This window comes from Eptesicus fuscus, chromosome 9 (genome assembly GCF_027574615.1).
Source record: "Eptesicus fuscus isolate TK198812 chromosome 9, DD_ASM_mEF_20220401, whole genome shotgun sequence".
Classification (NCBI taxonomy): Eukaryota; Metazoa; Chordata; class Mammalia; order Chiroptera; family Vespertilionidae; genus Eptesicus; species Eptesicus fuscus.
The window spans coordinates 6,470,774-6,492,200 of NC_072481.1; the positions used below are offsets into that span (position 1 = coordinate 6,470,774).

The 21,427-nt window shown below is 61.2% G+C and overlaps 1 protein-coding gene across 1 annotated transcript; it reads left to right on the forward strand.

Annotated features, from left to right (window-relative positions):
- The first annotated feature begins 2,384 nt into the window (after nucleotides 1-2,384).
- On the forward strand, nucleotides 2,385-20,899 carry C9H1orf167 (chromosome 9 C1orf167 homolog). Its single transcript, XM_054720682.1, is given in 21 exon segments — nucleotides 2,385-2,466; nucleotides 3,543-4,630; nucleotides 4,987-5,030; nucleotides 5,358-5,553; nucleotides 6,229-6,365; nucleotides 7,727-7,842; nucleotides 8,298-8,472; nucleotides 10,402-10,573; nucleotides 10,820-10,856; nucleotides 11,078-11,264; nucleotides 12,615-12,768; nucleotides 12,877-13,031; nucleotides 13,781-13,989; nucleotides 15,492-15,636; nucleotides 16,429-16,842; nucleotides 17,433-17,697; nucleotides 19,592-19,697; nucleotides 20,074-20,191; nucleotides 20,411-20,546; nucleotides 20,620-20,809; nucleotides 20,811-20,899. Coding segments are annotated over 21 exon segments (4,215 nt in total).
- Nucleotides 20,900-21,427: the final 528 nt, after the last annotated feature.

The window sequence follows — 21,427 nt, forward strand, 5'->3', positions numbered from 1 at the left end:
GTTCCAGGCCGAGGGAACAGCAAGTGCAAAGGCCCTGAGGTCGGAACAGGCAGGGCATTTTGGAGGAACAACCAGGAGGCTGGGGTGTTTGGAGCAGAGAGAGCAAGGGAAGAGGGGTAGGGATGAGGTTGGTGAGGTGACTGGGGGCCAGGTACCTGGGGCAGGGGTTTTCGGTGGCATTTTTATACCATACAGGGGATCACGCCACTAATTCTGTTAGCCATCTGTCACCATATAAACTTACCACAATGTTATCGACTCTATTCCCCTTTCCCTTTTCACCCCCCATTCTTATGCAAACTTTCTTAAAAGCCAGAAAGCAAATGTTTTAGGCTTTGTGGGCCACAAGGCCTCTGTTGAAGTTACTCCGCCATGCAGTGAGAAAGCACCATAGACAAGCCATAGACCAATAGCCTGGCTGTGTCCCAACGGTATTTACATGGCAAAGAGGATCCTCGGGTAGGGCCTTGAAGCCTTCAGTGAGGAAGGAGTGGGTTGGGGAGCCCTTGGGGCTGTTTGAGTTGAGTCAGGACATGCTCTGATCTACGTTCGCAGGATCGCTCCGGCCTCGGTGGGGAGTAGGCCGCAGGTGTGGGGTGAGGGCAGAGTGGGAGACCAGTCAGGATGCAAGTGGTCCTGGACCTGGGCAGGTGGGGCTGGAGGTGGTGAGCAGGGGCTGGGTTCCGGATATCTTTGGAAGGTAGAGCAGATGCGATTAGCTAATGGATTGCAGGTGATGCCAGGGAAGAAGTCAGGGTGACTCCGGGATTATCCTCTGAGCCAGCAGGAGGCTAAGCTGCCGTTCTGGGAGAAGGGGGGATGGGAGTCTGCCTTAGACCTGTCTGGAGCTGAGGTCACTTGGGGTGCATGCATCAGGGGAGGAAGGAGGCCTTGGCACCTCCAATCCTAAGAGCTCAGGAGAAGAGGAACCAGCAGGGGAGACTGGGAAAGAGACGCCAGCAGGAGGGACAGAAGCCGAGAGGTGGCTTCCTGGAGGGCTCCAAGGAGGAAGTGACAACTGTCCTGCTGAGAACTGGCCAGGGACCTGCATCTCAGAGGTCACCTGGAGGAAAGCCGCTTTGGGGTGGGGGTGGCTGATTGCAGGGAGGTCAGCGGAGGGGGGGCGGGTGGGAGAGGGATTGGGATTTGGGTGTGATGAGGAGGGGAGAAGTGGTCTGGGACCTGGAGGCTGGAGAGGGAGGGTTTTTGGTGGTTTTGCTTGTGGTTTAAGAGCTGATGGGAGTGAGTCAGTAAAGAAGGGGGAAGTGTATATGATGGGGGAGGGGACCTGTGTCCCGCCCCCCAGGCTCGGTGCCCTGGTGTGTGGCTGAGTCAGCTGTGGGGCGTGGGCAGTGTGGTTCCTTTTCCTGGTTCAGGGACTGGCACCTTGGAGGCTGGTGATGGCCCTGGGAGCTGCCCTTGGGAGGGGAGACAGAGTGGCACCCAGAGCTTGGGGGAGGGTCTGGCTGGGGATGGGACCACACAGGATGGCGGAGGGGCAGGAGAGGCAGTGGCCATGGAGCCGGTGGGGGAGCTGGTGGCATTTCTCTTCTGATGGCCGTGTTCGGTGGGGGCAGTAGGCCCGCTGGAGGGGGTGTGGGGAGAAGAGGCGGCAGAGGTCTGAGCACAGGGTCTAAGAGGGTGGGGAGGGATCGTCCATGTGGATGGTGAGCTCACCGAGAACTTAGGTGTGTGAAGAAAGTGTCAGTGAGCCTGGCCGGCGTGGCTCAGTGGTTGAGCATCGGCCTATGAACCAGGAGGTCACAGTTCGATCCCGGTCAGGGCATATGACCAGGTTGTGGGCTCGATCCCCAGCGTGGGGCGTGCAGGAGGCAGCCAATTGATGATTCTCTCTCATCATTGATGTTTCTATCTCTCTCTCCCTCTCCCTTCTTCTCTAAAATCAATAAAAATAGATTAAAAAACACAAAAAAAAGAAAGAAAGTCCCAGTGAGCCGGGAGCTGAAATCTTCATGGACTGAGGGGTGGCTGCCTGCATGGAGCACCGGGAGCTCGGAACCAGTGTGTTAGGGAGGAGGGAGGAGAGAGAAGGAGGAGGACATGGGGAGTGGAGACAGGAAACAGAGAGCCTCGCCCTCTCTTGGGGCTGGGCAGGACCCTGGAGGACAAGAGAAAGGGAGATGGAAAGGGGGTGCATGGAGGCAGGGTGAGGAGACCCACGGGGGCCTGAGCAGGACAGCTGGGGCTGGGCCGAGGGCAGCCAGGGGTGCCAGTGAAGGGTGGGCTGTGGGCCAGGGCTGGGGTGCGGCCTGGTGGGAGCCAGGGCACCCCGTCCTCGTCCCTCAGATCTCGTCTGGTCGGCGAGGCGGCTGGCTGTGGTGCGGAGCAGCGACACTGCTGCCACCTGCCTTGGCCCTGAGCCCATGGAGCTGAGACCTGCCGCCAGCCAGAAGGAGAACGTGTCCCCCCGGCCTGCGACCCCCCTGAGGCCAGGCAAGAGGCGTGGTGGGTCTGGGTTGGGAGGTGGCAGGAACAGGGTCCCCTCGGGGTCGTGGCCCAGAGCTCCTTTCCCAGACAGGCCCGCCCAGAGCCTCCACAGTTCCCGAGATGAGCCGCATGGGCCAGCTGGGCCAGGACACAGCCTTCCCAGCCTGGGGCCCGAGGGAGGGTCGGGAAGGCAGGGAGGGAGGTCAGGAAGAGGGTGGACCGGAGTAGGCCTGGCTGGGCCCTGGCTGAGAAGGGGCTCCCACAGGTAGGTGGGTGCCAGGGGTGGTGGGCTGGGGAACCTCCGAGTTCAGGTGCCTGGGGCTTCCTGAAGGCCACAGAGCAGCTGCAGCCACGGGTGGAAGCAGCCCAAGGACAAATTCAGATTCTGATTCACGTGGCAGTTTCTCTGTTCTAGCTGTGTGACTGTGAGCAAGTGGCTCAACCTCTCTGAGGTTCCTATCTACACACTTTTATGGCCCACAATATACTTGCCTGCCTTCCCAGGCATCGCACCAGCTCCAGGAAGCCCCAGCTCCGTGGAGTGGCCGTGAGGGCTGGGGGCAGTCGGAAGGAGGGCTCTGAGCCCCACCCCAGGATCCCCAGATTTTAGCTGTTTGATATGCTGGGACCTTCAGCTGCTGTCTACCTCCCCCTGCCCGCCCCCCGCCATCACATCTTTGCTCAAGCTGGAAATCAGGGATTGTCCTTCCCTCGCCCCTTTGCTTCGCTCCTCTGAGCCTCCACAGCGGAGCTGAATCTGCCTTCTCTCCACCGTCCCTGCCACCCCAGACCTGGTTGTCTCCCCCTCAACAGCCCCCTGTCCCCCAGCCTCCCGCTGCCCTCCTTGCCTCTGACCCTGCCCCGTCCCTGCCCCACGCAGCCAGGCACAGTCCGATCATGTCACGGCTCTTGCTCGAGACCCCCAGGCACTGCCCGTTGTCTGCAGAGCGGACACAGACCTCTGCAGTCCCGGCTCTCTCCTGCCTGGGACCCTGTCCCTCCCGGCTCTGAGGCCTGACCCGCCCCACCCGTCCCACCCGAGCACGGAACACTGCATGCCCCGCCCAGGGCATGACTGTCTCTACTCTCTTTAGAGCAACGGAGACTCCCAACGAGCCTGGGTGTCGTCCTGGGTAGTGGACCTGGCCAGTGGGTGCCCAGGGGCCGGGCTGAGAGAGGAGAGCCTGCCACCACACCCTCGCCGAGGGCAGCCCTTCGCCAGGAACCCTGCCAAGTCCAGACCAACCTGGCCAGCCCTAGGCCCCGCCTGGGCCTTGCCCTGAAGGACCAGACCGGCCGGCTGATCAACTCTAGATTCCAGCAGCAGAGCAACCTCCAGCCCCTGGGAGCCCTCCCCCTGTGGGGGGCGCGAGCGTCCGCCGTCCAGCAGAGTAACCTGAGCGCACGGGAGGCCGGCCCGGCCACGTGTGGAAGTCACGGCAGCCCCCACCCCAGATCGGAGCCTCAGGAAAGCTTCTGGCCTCATGGGGTGCCCCGGGGAAGCCCCCGACCCCCAGGGCCACAGGCTCAACCATCCTCCACCCTGAAGCCGTCCTGGCTTCTGGACACAGACACGCCCTGCCCACGCTTCAGGCCCACCCTGCGCTATGCCCCCACTGATGGGCATACACACATACAGCCAGGCCCCAGATCCTGGGGTGGCCTCGGGAACTGGACCTCCAGGCTCAGGGGGGAACCCCTCACCCTGGACGACCTGGCTGTCCCCGTCAAAAGCCCGGCTCGGGCCCCACCCCAGGCTGCCACCTCCGGGCTGCTGGCCTCCGTGCAGCACCTGGAGCAGGGGGCAGCCCGCCTCAGGTGTGGGGGGGCCCAGGAACCGCCAGGCCCTTCACCGCAGGAGCCCTGGACCAGCGGTGGCCAGGCCCGCCCTGCTGGCCCCCAGTGCATCCAGCCTGTTCTCGCTTTCTGCGACCAGAGAAAGAGACACCCCCGAGGTCTCAGGGGAGCCGGGGGTCTCCCAGAGACACCGGGGGTCCAGGCTGGGCTCTCAGGCTCTCAGGCCAGCAGCAAGCCCGCGTCGCCACCGCAGACCGCTGTGGAGGTGCTGACTGGGGGCTTCCTTGACCCCGTGCGGGGGGTCCTTCCTGCCTACCCCCTAAAGCGAGGGAAGAGGCCTGCATACAGCAGGGGGCAGACGGGGAGCCCCCTGCTCCCTCAAGAGGTGGGCAGCAGAGAGGCCAGACTGTGGTCCCCCAGGTTCTCCAGGGCAGCCTGGGGTGCCCTCCCCGGGCAGGAAGGAGGGGAGAAGGGCCCGAGGGAGCAGGGCAGTGGGGAGGAAGAGAGGCCACTTCCGGTCTGCGGCCTGGCCTAGGTCCAGCTACTAGTGCCCTGCAGGTAGAGGCCAGAGGAGTCTGGGAGCAGGATTTTGGGGGGCTCCAGGGGGCTGCTGCCTCCCCCAGGAATTCTCACTCCAAGTAGCCGGATTGTCAGAAAGGGAGGCCTTGGGGCAGGCTGGGCAGGGGTGTCTGTCCTGCTTGCTTCGGGCCTGAGAGCTGCCTTGTCCTTTTGTTTTCCAAGAACAAAGCCGGAAATCTTGTGAACCTGGAGTCGGAGAGGGCCCGGTGAGGCCACAGCTGGGGCTGGGACAGCTCCTCTCCCTGTCGCCTGGGCGAACGGACACTAGGGCCTCATAGCGATCGGCCCTGATGGCAGAGCCACACGGGACTTAAGGGGGAGGGACTTGCACACTGTCCCTGCTGGGGATGACAGGGGCCTCCGGGCCCCCAGGGAAGGGGCGGACAGCAGCTCCTGGGATTTGTCACTGCCAGCCATTCTCCCGCCTCCAGCGCTTTCTTGTCTGAGATTTCCAAGCCATCAATAGAGGGAAGCCCTTTCTGCTGCGCCCTGGGGCTGAGGTCCACCCCCTGACCAGCCCCGTCCATCCCCAGCCGGCAGCTGCTGTCCAGATGTGTCAGGGCGTGGCAGCGCCTGGTGCGGAGGCGGCAGGAGGTGGCCCTGGGCCGCTGGCGGCTGCTGCACAGGGGTCCGCAGGCACTGCACTGGGCACTGCGACTCCGGGAGGCCCACCTGGAGGTGGTGTGCAGCCGACACAGGAGGGCCCTTCTGGCCCAGAGCTTCCGAAAGGTCAGGGACCGCCGGGTTGGGTGGAGGGGAGGTGATGAAACGCTGGTGTGCTCGGGAGGAGGTTCTTCTGGGGCTCGGCTTCTGCCTTCTGAGTGACCCCAGGAGAGCGCACGGCTGTCAGCCGACACCTGAACCAGCTCTGCCTCAGCTCATATCCTGCCTCCACTGCTGCCTTTCTTTCTTCCACACTTTCTGGCTGTGCGACTGTGGGCAAGTTACCTAACCTCTCTGTGCCTCAGTCTTGTATCTCTAAAATGGGATAATAATTGACCATACTCCTCAGGGCTGTGAGGTTACATGAATAAAGGGACTCAGCACTCTGCCTAGCACACAGCTCCCACTCTACCACACACTGTAAGAGGTGCTGTTTTTCACTAGTGGTTTGCAGGCCAGGCCGGGAGCGCTCTCCCGTGTTCTTCCCTCCTTGGGAAAGGGGTGCTGTGGGAGGACCCAGCTCCAAGTTCGGTCTCCCAAGGAAAGCCCTGCCCCTGGGGCTCCCTGTCTCCGTTCATTCATGCTTTTCCAAGGAGGCAGGGCTGTCTAGTGGTTAAGTCCATAGGCTGTGGAGGCTGATAGAAGCAGTTGGCCCCTGTCCCTGGCCCTGCCGGGTGCTCCCTCTCAGGGCACACGTGAGGCTGCAGCCAACGTCCCTCTTCCCCTCCCCTCCCGATCCAGTGGAGGAACCTGGCTCAGCAGCAGAAACAAGGGCAGCCCCACATCCAGGCTGGCCCAGGCCCCCCGCCCTCTGGGGGAGGCCAGCCCCCAGGTCCCTCAGGAAGGAAGCCCGTGGTGGACCCCGCCCAGAGAAGCAGGTAGGGGGAGACACCCCAGGTTGGTCAGTGTGGCTGGGCAGTGCTGGTAGCCTCCCTCCTCGTCCCCCTCCCCCCCCCCCCGCCCCGTTCCTCTCCCCAACAAGAGAATGCGGATGCAACCAGCAGACGTGGGCAAAGATTTGTGCAGAAAGATGTCCATCACAGCATTATTTATCCTTGTAAAAGCTCTGAAACAGCCTCAATGCCCAGTGCGTGAGACAATTCTCTTTTAACTACGTGATGACTATTTGGCAACCATTCAGCATGCTATGTATGAAGATTTAAAATTTTCCTCCCCACTCTCTTTTCCTTTATTTTTCTTTCCAATATCTTTAATTTTTATTTCTAAATCATGACAGTCATGCATGCTTGATTTGAAAACACATCCAATATAGTTGGAAATTTCATCCCCCTCCCCATGGATCCCCATTCCTGGAAGTATTTTTATGGATATGTGTGTAGAATTTTTTATTACAAGGAAAAATGGTTATGACATGTTAAATGAAAAAGAAAAAGGAATAAATAGTATCTAAGATATCTTTTCTATGCACCTAAAACAGTGCATAAAAAAAGACCAGAAGGAAAGACTAAAATGTTGCACAGTAATGTGAATGGACTTAACACTACTGAACTATCCACTTAAAAATGGTTAAGATGGCCCTAACCGATTTGGCTCAGTGGATAGAGCCCGAGAAGTCGTCAGCCCGAGGACGTCAGCCCGAGGACTGAAGGGTCCCGGGTTCGATTACGGCCAAGAGTACCTGCCTCGGTTGCAGGCTCCTCCACGGCCCCTCAGAGCACATGTGGGAGGCAACCAATTGATATGTCTCTCACATCGATGTTTCTCTCTCTCTGTCTCTCCCTCTCCCTTCCACTCTCTAAAAATCAATGGAAAAATGTCCTCGGGTGAGGATTAACAACAACAAAAAACGGTTAAGATGGTAACCCCAACCTCCGAAAAAGTAAAATGCAAATAGTGCTTATCTCTGAAACAGAGAGATTCGGTTGGCTCTTTTTTTCTTCATTTCCTCAATTTCCCACTACTGTGATGTATTGTTTTTGTTCTTATTTTTAATTTAAAAAATGTGTTTAAAATAATTATTTAAATAATATCAATTTAATACATGTTTGTTATGAAAAATCCAAATAGCATTGAAGAGAGTGAAGCCAAAGCAGAGCCCCCTCCCCAAATCCCTTGTGTGGTCAGGGATACATGCACTGCCTGCGGAGAACAGCAGGTGGCTCAGCGCCCTGTGCTCCTGTGGGCACAGGATCCGCCCCGGGCTGGGGTGGACAGGTTGGACCGTGTGCCCTCCCTGGGCCCTGGGCATCAGTTTCTCTCTGGGCAACTTCACTCTCAGTCCAGGGAGCCTGAGGGAGGAGGCAGGAGCCCGGCCAGTTCCATCATGTTCCGGGCCGAGACCAGATGGAGGAGACGGGAGGGTCCAGATCCTGCAGGCCCTGCAACGACTGGCTGGTGAGATGTGGGGCACTGAGAAAGTGAGGCAGACGGAGCTGGGCAGGGCTGAGTCCCCACGCAGGGCAGGGCAGGGCAGGGCGTCCTGAGTGGACGCGTGTTCCTTGAGCACCTACTCTGGCAACTTCCCAGACACGATCTCATTTGAGCCTCATGGTGACCTCGGCAAGGTATTGTGCCCATTTCACTGATGGGAAGACTGAGGCACAGAGAAATTAAGTGACTAGCTCGAAGGCACACCGTGATATCTGTGTGCCACTGAGGCTGGCACAGGCCCAGCAGAAGCTTGAGCGTTAGGCCTGGAAAGTCCCTTAGACATCATCCTCTCACAGGGGGACAAGCCCAGAGATGAGGAGCCACTGGCCGGAGGCCACACAGGTGTCCCAGGTGACAGTGGCCCTCCTGGCCCTGATCCTCCCCTCTGCTCACTCCCTCTCCCACCCCTCCCTTTACAGTCTTCCTCCTGCGGTGCCAGCAGGAGGAGTGGGCTAGGCGGGAGAAGGGGGTCCAGGGAGAGGCCTCCGGGGCCACGCTGAGGACTCAGAGCATGGGGAGGCCCCCGCAGGCCTGGTGCTCTCCTGCCGCAGATACAGCCTGGGTGCCCCAGCATCAGAGAGCCTGGCTCCGAAGGTAGGCGGAAGGGGGCGGGGGGGAGGGGGACCACCTTCCCTGAGGCAGCCGGTGGGATGCAGCTGGGAGGTGCCCTTTGAGTTCTTGCCTCCTCCTTGTCTTGAGAGAAAGATGAGAGAGAAATGAAAGCAGCTGCCATTGACCGAGAGCCTGAGACCTGCTAGAAACCACCCAGGAGCTGGGGGTTCGTTACAAGTAAAGCTGAGTGCCAGGCGTCACCTGTCCCACGTGGAACCCCTGGCCAGGTGGGGGGACAGATAGGAAATAGGCTGTCACAAGGGGTGTGTGCAAACACCACCTGAGCATAGTGTTGTGAAGGGAAGAAACATGGATCTATGAGTTTTTTTCCTTGTTGTTAACTTTTAAATTATGGAACATTTGTCTTACACGAAAGTAAATAAAATGGGATAATACACGTGTGTATCTCCCAGCTTCGAGAAAAAATCACCTCCTGAGAAAGCTTGTTTCGGATGTACTCTGACTACGCCACCCCCCCCCCCCCCCCCCACACACACACATTATCGTGAGGCAAACCCCAACCCTCACACCATTTCACCCCTAACTATTTCCGTAGCATCTCTGAAAGATCAGGACTCTTACACAGCATGACCACAAGGCCATGCTCACACCTGAAAAACGAACAGCAATTCCTTAATCCCAGCAAAGATCTGCTCAGCGTTCGAATTTCCCGTTGTTTTACAAGCATCCATCTTGTTCCAGTTTGTTTGAACCGGGATCTAAATGAGGTCCACATGTTGGAATTGGCCGATAAGTCATTCAAGTCTTTGTGAGCTGTGGGTCCCCTGAACTCTTTTCTCCTTGCAATTTACCTGCTGAAGAAACCACATAGTCGCCTGCGGTCTGCGTTTTGCTGATTGCATCCGCCTGAGAGCTTTTCCTGTGAGAACATTTAAACCAGTGGTTCTCAACCTTTCTGATGCCGCGACCCTTTAATACAGCTCCTCATGTTGTGGTGACCCCCAACCGTAAAATTATTTTCGTTGCTACTTCATAACTGTAAGTTTGCTACTGTTAATGAATCGTAATGTAAATATCTGTGTTTTCCCATGGTCTTAGGCTCTACAGCAGCGGTTCTCAACCTGTGGGTCACGACACGTTGAGAACCGCTATCAGGGTCGCCTAAGACCATCGGAAAACACTGATATTTACATTACGATTCATAACGGTAGCAAAATTACACATCTCACCTGCAACAACTGGCTGGTGAGATGTGGGGCACTGAGTAGCAACGAAAATAATGAAGTAGCAACGAAAATAATTTTATGGTTGGGGGTCACCACAACATGAGGAACTGTATTAAAGGGTCGCGGCATTAGAAAGGTTGAGAACCACTGATTTAAACAGAGGGAGCTGACCTCGACCAAGGTCAGCGGAGGTGTGAAGGATGAATGGTTGACTAGGGGAGGGAGAGCAGGTGAGAGCGCCAGGCAGAGGCCCGTGACAGCAAAGCACAGAAAACTCCAAGGACAGCAGACAAGTTGCAGCCCTGTTAGTACTGGGGGGCCGGGGGGGTTGGGGGGGTGCGCCGGGGGGGTTTGAGATGAAGTTGGAAAGGTGTGGGGAGCACCTTGCAGGCTTGGGGAGCAGTTGACATTTTATCATACGAGCAAAGGGCTGCCGCTGGAGGATTTTAGCAGGGGAATCGAATGATTTGATTTGAGATTTTTAAAAAATCACTCTGGTTACTGAGTAGGAACTGACTGGAGGGGCCAAGAGTGGATGAGGGCAGCCAGGTAGGAGGCTGCGGGGGCCATCCAGGCACGGAGAGGTGATGGTGTCAGGTCCTTCCTGCAGCCCCATTTTACAGATGAGAGACTGAGGCCCAGAGAGGTGAAGTAGTGAGTCTGGCACTTGACAGGAGGTGTGGCCTGTACAACCAGCGCCTGCACTTTCTCTCGGCTCTCCCAGGTGCTTCGGGGCCTGGCAGCGGTCGGTGGGAAGAGGGGCCCAGCCCCAGGAGCACCTGGCTGACGGCCAGCTGGGAGCCCTGAGGATGTGCCTGAACCAGTGGGTGTGGGTGAAGCAGCTCCGGGCTTCGGACGGGGCAAAGGTGACTCAGCTGTCCCTCTGCCGGCAGAAGGTGGGTGAGCAAGGACACGGGGGCTCCTCTTCCCTCCACCCCAGTCCCTTGAGGCCCTTCTGCAGGGGGCCGAGTTGACGTGTGGATTGTTGGAATGGGAGGTGAGGGAATTGGGCCCTTTCTCAGGGTGCAGCCTGGTGGGCCTGGGAGGGTCCAGGAGGGGTCCCGGGAGTGGGTGCGCCCTCGCGGGACCTTGTTCCCGTCGTGAGCTCCCCTAAGCCAGAGGCTGTGTTCATCCTCCACCAGGAAGGGATGTGGCCCCTGCTCCCGGGAAGCGCCTGCGGTGAGTGGAACGCACGGCCTCTGTCCCCACCAAAGCCCGACAGGGAAAGATGGGGTCTTTGAGGTGCCTGGAGGCGTGGGTTTGGGGTGTGGGAGGGTGAAGTGCCCATGAGTGGAGAGGTCTTAGGGGAGGGCCTGGGGCAGCAGCCAACAATGACTTTGGGCAGAGGGAGGTCACGGGGGGGTCATGGCTGATGTGTCTCTTGACCGCTTGCTTCTCAGGGAACATGGACCTGGGCAGCTCAGCCCCTGGAGGGGCCGTATCCCCTGGCCCGAGGTGGGTGGCCCAGGCCCGGGGGCTGCCCCAGGAGCGAGGCCAGGGCTCCCCGCAGAAAGCCTGCCCACAGCGGGCCCTCCTCGGGGCGCTGCCGCTCTGGCGGGCGAGGCTCTCCCAGCGCCTGCGGGCTGAGTAGGTGTCCACAGGCTTGTGGCTTGGGCGTGGGCCGGGGGCAGGGGTGGGCACATGAGCGGCGCTCTTCCCGGTGGCTCCAGCAGGGGGCCTGGCACACGGTGGTACCCAGCAGGTGTGGGGCAGGGGAGGTCGCCCAGGGACACTGAGACAGTGATTGAGCAGAGAGCTGTGGGGACAGACACAGAGTCCTACCGAGGTGGCTGGAACCTGATGGGGAAGTTGGCCTACAGCTCCTCTCCCTCTCCAACATCCAAAATCGCCTCTCCCCCAGCTCCCAGCTCAGTGGGGGCCTCCTGGGGCGGGAACTGTCTGTCTCCCGCACTGTGCAGGGGCCCCGCCTGCGGAGGGCACGGGATAAATACTGTAAATGAATGCGTGAAAGAGGTCTTATCCCCTGTCCCGGCGTGCCTCGTTATACAGCTAGGGGAACAGAAGCTCAGAGCGCCGAGCAGCTTGCTTTAAGTCACACTGTGAACCAGGAGCAAGAAGGCGGAGTCAGAGCCCAGGCTGATGGTTTTGTGTGAGGGGAGGGGAGGGGAGGAGCCAGCTTCCCGCACGCACAGGACATCAGGTGGATGTAAGCCAGCGGTTGCAGGGTTAAGAATTCCGTCCTTGAGAGCCATGCACCTGGCATCCATCAGTCCCACACCTATTGGTCCACTCGGACCCTCAGTCTCTTTTAATGCACCCCTAGAACTCCAGGGAATCTGTTCACCACAACCCCTCAGCACGTAGCCCTTCCACGCCCAGCCATCCTGTGCCTCTGGGCATCGGCAGAGCCGGCCTCCCCGTGGGGCACACCTTTGTGCCCGGGGGCCCGAGATGAGCGTTTGGGTCCCAGGTCTGCTGCTCTTTGGGGTTTGAGGAAATGCCTTCCCCCAGGCCTCAGCGGCCCTATCTTCAGTACCGAGTGGAAGCAGAAGTACTAGTGTGGTTATGCCAGTGGCCTCTTGAGGCTGGGATCCCTGGACCTGGGCCCAGTCCCATCCCTCGCCCGCTGCATGGCCCCCACCCACCCGGGAGCGTGTCAAGGACCAGCCAGGTGACCTGCACAGGTGGGGCGGGGGTCTTGGTTTTAGCTGCTCAGGAGCGTCCCCTGGGAACTTAGGAAAAGTCAGGAAACCCAGGCCAGTGGATCGGGATCTCTGGCGGGGGTGCCCCCGGGCATCCGTGTTTCTGAGAGCCCAGCGGTCCAGTGTGTGGCTGGTTTGGGAGGCGGGCGTGCACGGGGCAGCACCTTCCAGCTTGGCTCTGTCCAGGGGCCGGGCTGGGGTCGCCCCTGCTTAGCAGCCACTCCAGCCAAGGGATGAGGCTGGGGCCCGGGAACTCATCTGCCCCTTTCGATAGCTCCTTCTCCCAGGACGTGCAGCGGCAGATGCTAAGGCGCATCCTGAGGGCGTGGTGCTTGAGGGTGTGGGGACCAGGCAACCGGTCAGACAGGGCCAGGACCACCTCGGCCTCAGGACTGCTGGGCAGCACCCCCCGAAGCCCACCGGAGAAGGTGAGCGGCAGGCGCTGGGATGAGCCAGGGGGGGTGGGGGACACGTGGGAGGAGAGGGTGGGGATGTGCAGGGGCCGGACACCCAGGCGTCCACACCCCCTCCCCCAGGCGTCCAGGGCCCCCGCCCTCCCGGAGACGCTGTGGCTGAGCTTTCTGCGGGCAGCTGGGCGGCGGCAGCAGGCGCGGTGCCTTCTGCTCTGGCAGGCGCGGGCTCAGCAGTCCCGGGGTGCGGCAAGGTGGCACCGGCACACCCTTCAGAGGCGGTAGGGACCCTGCCCCAGGCTGGCGAGCCAGGCCCCCCACTACTCTCTGAATTTACTGTTTCCTGAGGCCCCTCCCCCTCAGTCCTTGGCCTTCACAGCAGCCCCCCCCCCTTGGGGTCTTCATCCCAGAGGGCACCCCTCACATGCCCCAGTCTCAGATCCTCTCAACTCTTCCTGCCCCTGCCTTGCTGAGAGGTGTATGCGGAGTGGGGGTGGGGGGGGGGGGAGCACTCATCAGGGCTATGATTTCAGAGATTTCATAGCTGTGGCTCATTTATTCATTCATTCATTCATTCTAGCACGGTGCTTAAGAGTTAGTCTGCCTGGGTTCTAATCCCTCACTGGCTGTGTGATCTTGGGCAATTTGCTTAACCTCTCTGTGCCTCCATCTCCCCATTTGTAGGGGGGTAATAATAGTACTCCCTTCAATGGGCATCAAGGAGGTAGGGCACATGCCCCCCCCCCCCCAGCACAGTGCCTGGCACAGAGCAAGCACTCCACTCCTAGCAAGGTTTAGCACTAGAGGTTGGTACAGACCTGGCATTGGAGGTCTGGGGTCCCCTCTTATCCCCATCACCTGTCATTGTGACCCTCGAAGGAGCAGTCCTCCAGCCCCCAGCAACGACTCTCCCCCAAGATGGGAGCAGGGAGAAGCGTCACCCCAAGCCCCTCCTGCGGCTGCCGGAAGAGTGGGCGGGGCGGGCCCCCAGTGGCAGTGACCATCCTCAGGGTGGACACTCCTTTCCCAGCGTCCTCCTCGGCTGGAGCCACTGGTCGATGGCCCAAGGGGCCCGGAGGAAGCTGGCTGCCCGCCGGGCCTGGGATCGGAGCTGCAGGGCCGCGCTGGGCCTGTGGCGGCGGCGGCTGGCGCAGTGGCAGGAGGCAGAGCGGTGGGCCCAGGAGCGGGGCCGGGGACGGATGCGGGACGCCCTGCAGCACTGGCGCTCCTCCTGGCAGAGTGTGTGGGGGACTGGGACGGGCCCCGAGGGTGAAGGAGGGAGGGCCAGGGTCCACCAGGGAGACCCCGGCGTCCATATCCTCCAGCACAGAGTCCAACAGGGGGACCCCACAGGGCATGCCCAGGACCCGGGGGTGTGGACCCTGGTCCCAGGTTCATGTCCCCACTTCCATTCCCTGGCTGTTGTGCACTTTAAACAAGCGACTTAAGCGAAGTCTCGGCTTCCTTACCTGTAAAATGGGGGTGACAGCAGTAGCACCTCACGGGGGGGGTGTTGGGGGGACTGTGAGACAGCCCACCGATGGGCTTGGCTCAGAACCCAGCTCCTAGAGGGGCTCTTGTTCATCTTCAGCCGCGTCACCCTCACCTGGCTTCCAGGAGGCACGGCCCCCTCCGAGCCCAGCACAGGAGACGGGGGTCACCAGGGGTGTTTTAGAGGCGTCCCCCCACACCGATACCGCGTCCCGATGGGCGGGCGGCGGGGACTGGGTTGTTTGGAAAACTCAGTCTGTCCACAGGAGTCCGTCGCTTCTCCAGCCCCATTGTCCTCGCCCGGGAAGGCTGGCCCAGTGCTGTGGGCCTCGTTGTTTAAAGAAAAGCTGGGAATCTAGATGTTCATGACATTCCCGGGATTCCTAAGCATCGCCAAGAAATTTTTTTAAAAACAAACAACTCCCTGAGTTGGGTTGGCTTGGCTTGGTCAGCAAAGCATTTCAACCCAGACAGCTAGGGTGGCCTCATCTGCTCCCACTTGGGTAGAGGGCAGAGGGCTGGCTAAGCAGGACCCATGGTCACCCAGAGCCCGGGGATGAGGCCAGGGTGAGCACCCAGAGCCCGGGGATGAGGCCAGGGTGAGCACCCAGGGCCCAGGGATGAGGCCAGAGTGAGCACCCAGGGCCCGGGGATGAGGCCAGAGTGAGCACCCAGGGCCCGGGGGCGAGGCCAGGGAGAGTGAGCACCCAGGGCCCGGGGAGAGGCCAGAGTGAGCACCCAGGGCCCGGGGGCGAGGCCAGGGTGAGCACCCAGAGCCCGGGGATGAGGCCAGGGTGAGCACCCAGAGCCCGGGGATGAGGCCAGGGTGAGCACCCAGGGCCCAGGGATGAGGCCAGAGTGAGCACCCAGGGCCCGGGGATGAGGCCAGAGTGAGCACCCAGGGCCCGGGGGCGAGGCCAGGGTGAGCACCCAGGGCCCAGGGATAAGGCCAGAGTGAGCACCCAGGGCCCAGGGGCGAGGCCAGAGTGAGCACCCAGGGCCCAGGGGCGAGGCCAGGGTGAGCACCCAGGGCCCAGGGATGAGGCCAGAGTGAGCACCCAGGGCCCGGGGATGAGGCCAGAGTGAGCACCCAGGGCCCAGGGGCGAGGCCAGGGTGAGCACCCAGGGCCCAGGGATAAGACCAGAGTGAGCACCCAGGGCCCAGGGGCGAGGCCAGAGTGAACACCCAGGGCCCAGGGGAGCAGCCAGGGTGAGCACCCAGGGCCACTTCAGCATCCCTCTGGCCACAGGGCAGCAGAGCCTGCGTGACCGGTACCAGGGGTGGGCGCAGCTGCACCGACAGGGCCTGCGCAGGGCCGCGTTCCAGAGCTGGCAGCAGGCGGCAGCTCATCAGAGACACAGGACGGCCAGGCCAGAGCGGCTGGCACTGCAGAGGTGGGTGGGCCTGGCAGCAGGTCATCCCCACCCTGGGAGGAGCAGGGAGAGAGCCCAGGGGGTGGGAGGCTGGGTTGCCCCTGCAGCTCTAGGGGAGTCCAGGCTGGAGGCCTGGGACCTGGGAAAGACGGGGGCACGGGGAGACCCCAGCCTGGAGCCATAGAGCCATGACCACCAGCCTTCATTACCTGCTTTGTGCGGGAGGCGGGGCGGGCAGGCCCCTCATCCCACGTCCCCTCGCCCTCCAGGCTGGGTGGGTCCTTTGGTTCAGAGGTCACGGCTGAGATGGAGAGATGAGCTCCTCGGACATCCACCACCATCGGTGTCCCCGCACCGCGTGTTTGGGGGGTCAGCACAGGGGGACTCTGTACACAGGGGCCAAAAAGAGGGGCTGGCATCCTAAATAGAGATGCTGTGGTAAAACACGCACGTGGTTCATGAATGCCATTGAAGAGCAGAGGGCACAGACGATGCCCGCGGGGCAGTGACAAACTCACCATTGCTCAGAGTCCCCCCGGCCAGTAACACAGGCTGCAGGGCGCTGGCCCCGTGTTTCAGGCCCCTCAGAGTGGGGGACCGTGCTCCCCTCACTGACCCCCTGCCCCAGAGCGGGCTTGTGAGGGAAGGCAGGGGTGGCTGTCCCAGGGGATCTGGGACTTGAACCACAGCTGCTGGGCTCCCTCAGACTCCTGGCAGCATCTACCCTGCCTCACCCCCCCTCCTCGCCCCGAGTGTGTGCGCCCCAAGGCCCCAATGTGACGGCAGCGGGGCCTCCCTGCTCCTGTTTTGCAGCCATTTCCAGGCCTGGTGCGGGTCTGCGAGGGACGCGGGGATGCTCCGGGCCCGGTGTCGAGCCTTCCGGGCCGGCCTGAGAAGACGGGCACTCGGAGCCGCATTTGCCACGTGGCAGGGAGCCCGCGTGGCCGCAGCCCGGGTGCAGGAGCACCGCGTGGCCCGGGCCTGCATCGCTCTCTGGAGAAGCCACGTGCAGGGGGGCCGGGTGGACAGGCAGCTGAGGAGGGCCCGGGCCCAGCAGGCCTTTATGGCGTGGCGAGTGGCCCTGGGCCAGCGCTGTGAGGCCGGCCAGCAGGCGGAAGACGGAGCTCGGGCCCGGACCCAGCTGGCCCTGTGCTGGGCTCTGTGGGCGCAGGAGTCCCGCCTACACCGGCGCGGCCGAGCCCACGCTGCCCGGAAGCTGAGCGCCAGGTGGATGCCCAGGGCCCTTCCAGCGGGGCCTGGAGTTGGTTTGGGGCAGGGGAGAGGGTGTTTGGTGGCTGGTGCCAGGGATTGGGAGGCTGGGGCTGCCAGGGAGAGGCGATCCTGGTCACTGCAGCTCGTCCTGGGCCAGAGCCCAGCCCTGCACTCCCCGGCTGTGTGACCCTTCTTGGGCAAGTCTAACCTTAAAGGTCAGAGAAAGGTAACAGAACTGCTCTGCAGGGTGGCCAGGAGATTAGAGATAACGAATGTAAACATCCAGCGCAGGGCCAGACACCGCATAGCAGGTGCTCTGTGAACCCGGTTCTTGTGAGGACAGGGGAGGCAGAGTGACTGGCAGGGCTGTCCTTCCTCTGAACAGGATGCTTGTCCCTGTTGTGTGATATTCTGCTGCTCTCTGTGCCCATTAAACCTGTTCGCTCCAGCAGAGCGGGGGGAGGGGAAGAGCAGGGCTCGGGGCTTTGCCTGGAGGTCCCCTACCATAGGCACTGGCCAGGGCTGGGAGGGGAGGCTCCCTAAGCTGCCATAAAGCCAGCCTGGAGCTGATGGCCCTCGGTATGGGCTCCTTCCTCTCCCCCCAGGGTCCCAGAGGCCTGGGCCCAATCTGCCGCCCAGGGTCGTGTCCAGCGGGTCGCCATCACCCAGTTCCAGCTGGTTGGGCACGGGCAGCTCCTGCGGACCCAGTGGCGGACAGAGCTGCTCAGAGTGTGGCGGGAACCTCGGATGGAGGCCCAGGAGACTAGCACAGCCCTTCCCAGGCCCAGGGCCGACCTCACGCACTGGCACGGGCTGGCCGGCAGAGGGCGCCTCCTGGCGCTTAAGGACACTGCAGCCCCATGGAAGCAGGTGAGGTGGGGCCCAGGTAAAGGAGGAGTTCAAAATGACCGGAAGGCCAGTGGCTTCAGAATCGGCTTGTTTCAGCCCCTGGTGGCACGCATGGCTGGATGCTTCCCCAGGGCCAGCAGCCTTGTCTGTGGACACCGCCCTCCCTAGCCCGTAGCCAGCCTCCTGGCTCTGGAAGCCAACCCCGTCCATCAGCAAACATCTCCTGGGCACCCGCTGAGTGCCAGCCCAGCTCAGGCCCGCTGCAAAGACGAACGCTGGGTCACAGTCTCTTAGGCACCCAGAGTCCATGTATGTCGTGGTGCAGTGTAGCATCAAGACAGAGATATGGGCACAGTAGCACTTCTTTGTCGTTCTTTTTCTTATTGAAAAACTAGAGGCCTGGTGCACGAAATTTGTGCACTGGGGGGGGGGGGTGGAGAGGGTCCCTCAACCCGGCCTTCACCCTCTCGCAGTCTGGGAGCCCTCGGGGGATGTCTGACTGATGGCTGCGGGGAGCTGGCCTAAGCTGGCAGTTGGACATCCTTAGTGCTGCCATGGAAGCGGGAGAGGCTTCCACCAGCGCTGCTGTGCTCGCCAGCCATGAGCCCGGCTTCTGGCTGAGCTGTGCTCCCCCTGTGGGAGCACACTGACCACCAGGGGGCAGTTCCTGCATTGAGCATCTGCCCCCTGGTGGTCAGTGCACATCATAGCGACCGGTCTTTCCACTGTTCAGTCAATTTGCATATTAGCCTTTTATTATATAGGATGAGACATGCTCATTACAGAAAAATCAGAAAACGTAAACGAGAAAGTTTTCTTTCATGATACTCTCTGCCAAAGACAACTGCCAGACGTTCCCCAATCAGAAGCAGTTAGCTCTGAGACGAGCAAATGGTGGCCAAAGCTTGAGGGCCTGCAGGCGGGAAGAGGCTGCCGTGAGAGCCGGGCACAGAAGTGGCGCCGTGTGTGGCGTCCAGGGCTGTGTCATTGCGGGACGCACAGCCCAGAGTTACCGGCAAGGCCACAGTGCCCTGCAGATGAACTGGCAGCACCAGGAATCCGGTGTCAGAATGCCGGGAAGGAGCTAACAGACTCGAGAGAGTCTGAGAGGAAAGGCCACGTGGTTTTTTAATGGGATGGAAAGGAACTGGCGTTGGTTATTTGCAGAATCCACATCCTCTATGTGGGGCCGTGGCCACAGCAGATTCTGGGGGCTCCGGGTATTTTATTTCTAGTTCTGTGCTCCAGACAATTCTATTTTCAGAGTACGCTTATAAACACGTTCATCCATTCCTGCCAGCAAAGACAGGCGGGCACCCGCTTACCGGTGGAGAAACGGAGGCTGGTAGAAGCTAGAAGTCAGTGCTGGGAATGGTAACGGGGTGCTGAATTCCAGGCCCCTCCTTGCTACCACATGCACACACACGCCCAGGCAACCCTCACCTAACAAGAGGAGCGGGTGTTACCCACCTCCTGGGGCACTGAGCCCCTGAGCGAGCCTGGGGTCTGAGGCTCTGAGTCAGCCCACTCCCGAGAGGGGCAGCCTCAGGCAAGCGACTTCACTTAGTCCACTTTACGTGGGAGAGGAACACCCGCCTCCCAGGCTGGACCTGGCGCAGGTAAGCTCTCACCTGCGGTAGCTGTCATTATCCACCCGCTGCCTGCGCCTCCGGCCACAGGGGAGGACAGGGGAAGAGGCAGTGGTGTGTGCTGATGCCCATACTGCGCTTGGGCACCTTCTCCGTCTCCTCCGGGAGCCGCAGGGTTCGCGGGAGAACGTGCAGTCCCATGAGCTAGCCCACGTGTGCTCACACAAGGAGGCCCCAAGACTGGGTCAGAGGCGGGAGAGGCACCCCATCAGGCCAGCAGGGCCCAGCCCACTGGGTTCAGCTTTTTCCTCTCTGGCTGTTCTTAGACCCGCAGCCGCAGGCCACAGGGCACGGGGCCCAGGCTGCCCAGCCCCGCACAACATCGCAGCCTCGGTGGGCAGAGGAAGCGGAGAGAAACGTCCTGGGCTCAGAGTAAGGAGACCTGCCCCTGTGGAAGGACGATGTACAAAGCGCAGGGGTGACCGTCACCGGCCCTCAAGGGCCCAGAAATGCGCTCCGAGCTCCTTGGCAAATCCATTGTATGTATTTACCTGTATGTCCACCATCCATTTCCTCTTCAGGAATGTCTCAGCCATTTTCAGGAAACAGTGCATCTGCCCTGCCTGCCCCACCTGTCATTTCTCTTGGCAGCAGCCCAGGGCCTGGAGGCGTGGGTGGACTGGGGCACACGCTTCACTAACCCCTTTTGTCGCTGACCCCTGTTTGTGTGCTCAGCCTCTAGGGGTGGGCTACGGGGGAGTCTGCCCTCCTGACTGTTAGCCTTTTCTGCCTCGATTCCCCTTTCCAGGCGACAGTGCCGCCCAGTTCGGGATGCAGTGGCCTGGCCCCAGGGCCCAGGGCCGGCCCCCTCCAGGACCAGGAGGGGACTGCAGCTCTGAAGGCCAGGGACACAAGAGGTGGCTGGGGTAAGCAACTGCCTGGAGAAGTGGGGCGGGGAGGGGGCGCAGGGCGGAGGGGCTTGCCTGAGCTGTGGCCAGGGCTGGGGACTCTCTGGCCAGCGCTCACCCCCGCAGGCTCCTGGAGGAGCTGGCCCGGGCCCACGGCTCAGCCCTTTCTCCTGGCCGTCAAGGGGTCATGATGCTCTTGACCGTCAGTCGGGATGCACACAGGGCCTCTCTCCCCAGGAGGAAGTACCTGCGACGCTGGCACCTTGAGGCACTGCTCCGCCGGCTCCAGGGCTCCCAGCAGGCCAGGCGCCTGGCAGGGACATGGCAATGCTGGGTGGATGCTCAGGGGGCAGAGGAGCTGGCGAGGTCGCTGGTGAGTGGTGAGTGGGGAGGGGCCCTCCCAAGCCACACCAGTCTCTCATGCTATTCTCAACCCTAACCCCTAGATGAAGTCTTTCAAAGTATGGCCTTTGGACCTACTCAGTCTGAAACCTGGGACAGGCCCAGGAATCTGCATTGTTCACACCCCTCTGATGGCACCCTCGTCCTGGTGCCCAGAGCAGCTGGGGGCCATGGCGAGCACAGGGCCCAAGGCAGCAGTCAGCCAGTTTGGGGCCTCACCCTGTCCCCACAGCTCAGGCAGTGGCAGCTGAGATGGGTCTGGCGCACGTGGCGGCGGCGGGTCGTGCAGCTGCAGGTGGCTCGGCGATTACAGCGACGAGCTGAGGGCTGGGTCCTTTCTCAGGTACAGATGGGGCAGCCCAGCCCCCAGCAGGCCCATCCAAAACCAGCGCCTCTGAGCTGCAGGGCCTCCCTGCGGGCCACCCAGGGCGCCTTCACTTGCGGGGGAGGGTCGGTTTGGGTAGAGAAACTAGCTTGGATCTGGAGCCCTTGATCTAGCTGGCAGCCCTGTGCTCAGCCCGGTCCTGCCTGGCACGCAGACTGGGAACAAGCTTGGCCTGCGGCACAGCTGCCCTCACTTGGCCGCAAAAGGTGTTGTCCTTCCCGTCCTTTTCAGTGTGTGCTCTGAGCATAGCTCCCCAGGTCACAGGTCAGCTCTATTCTGAGCCTCTGAATTTGGCCGGGGGCAGGGTTGGCTGCCTGCCTGCCCGCCTAGGGCAGAGGGAGGGACTTCTATTCCCCAAGGGACCAAAGGAGCTAGGCACAAACAGCACAGGCCGGGAGGGAGCTGGAGAACCTCTCCTCCCCCTCCCTGTTCCAGGCCTTTGAGAAGTGGCACCAGAATCTGGCAGC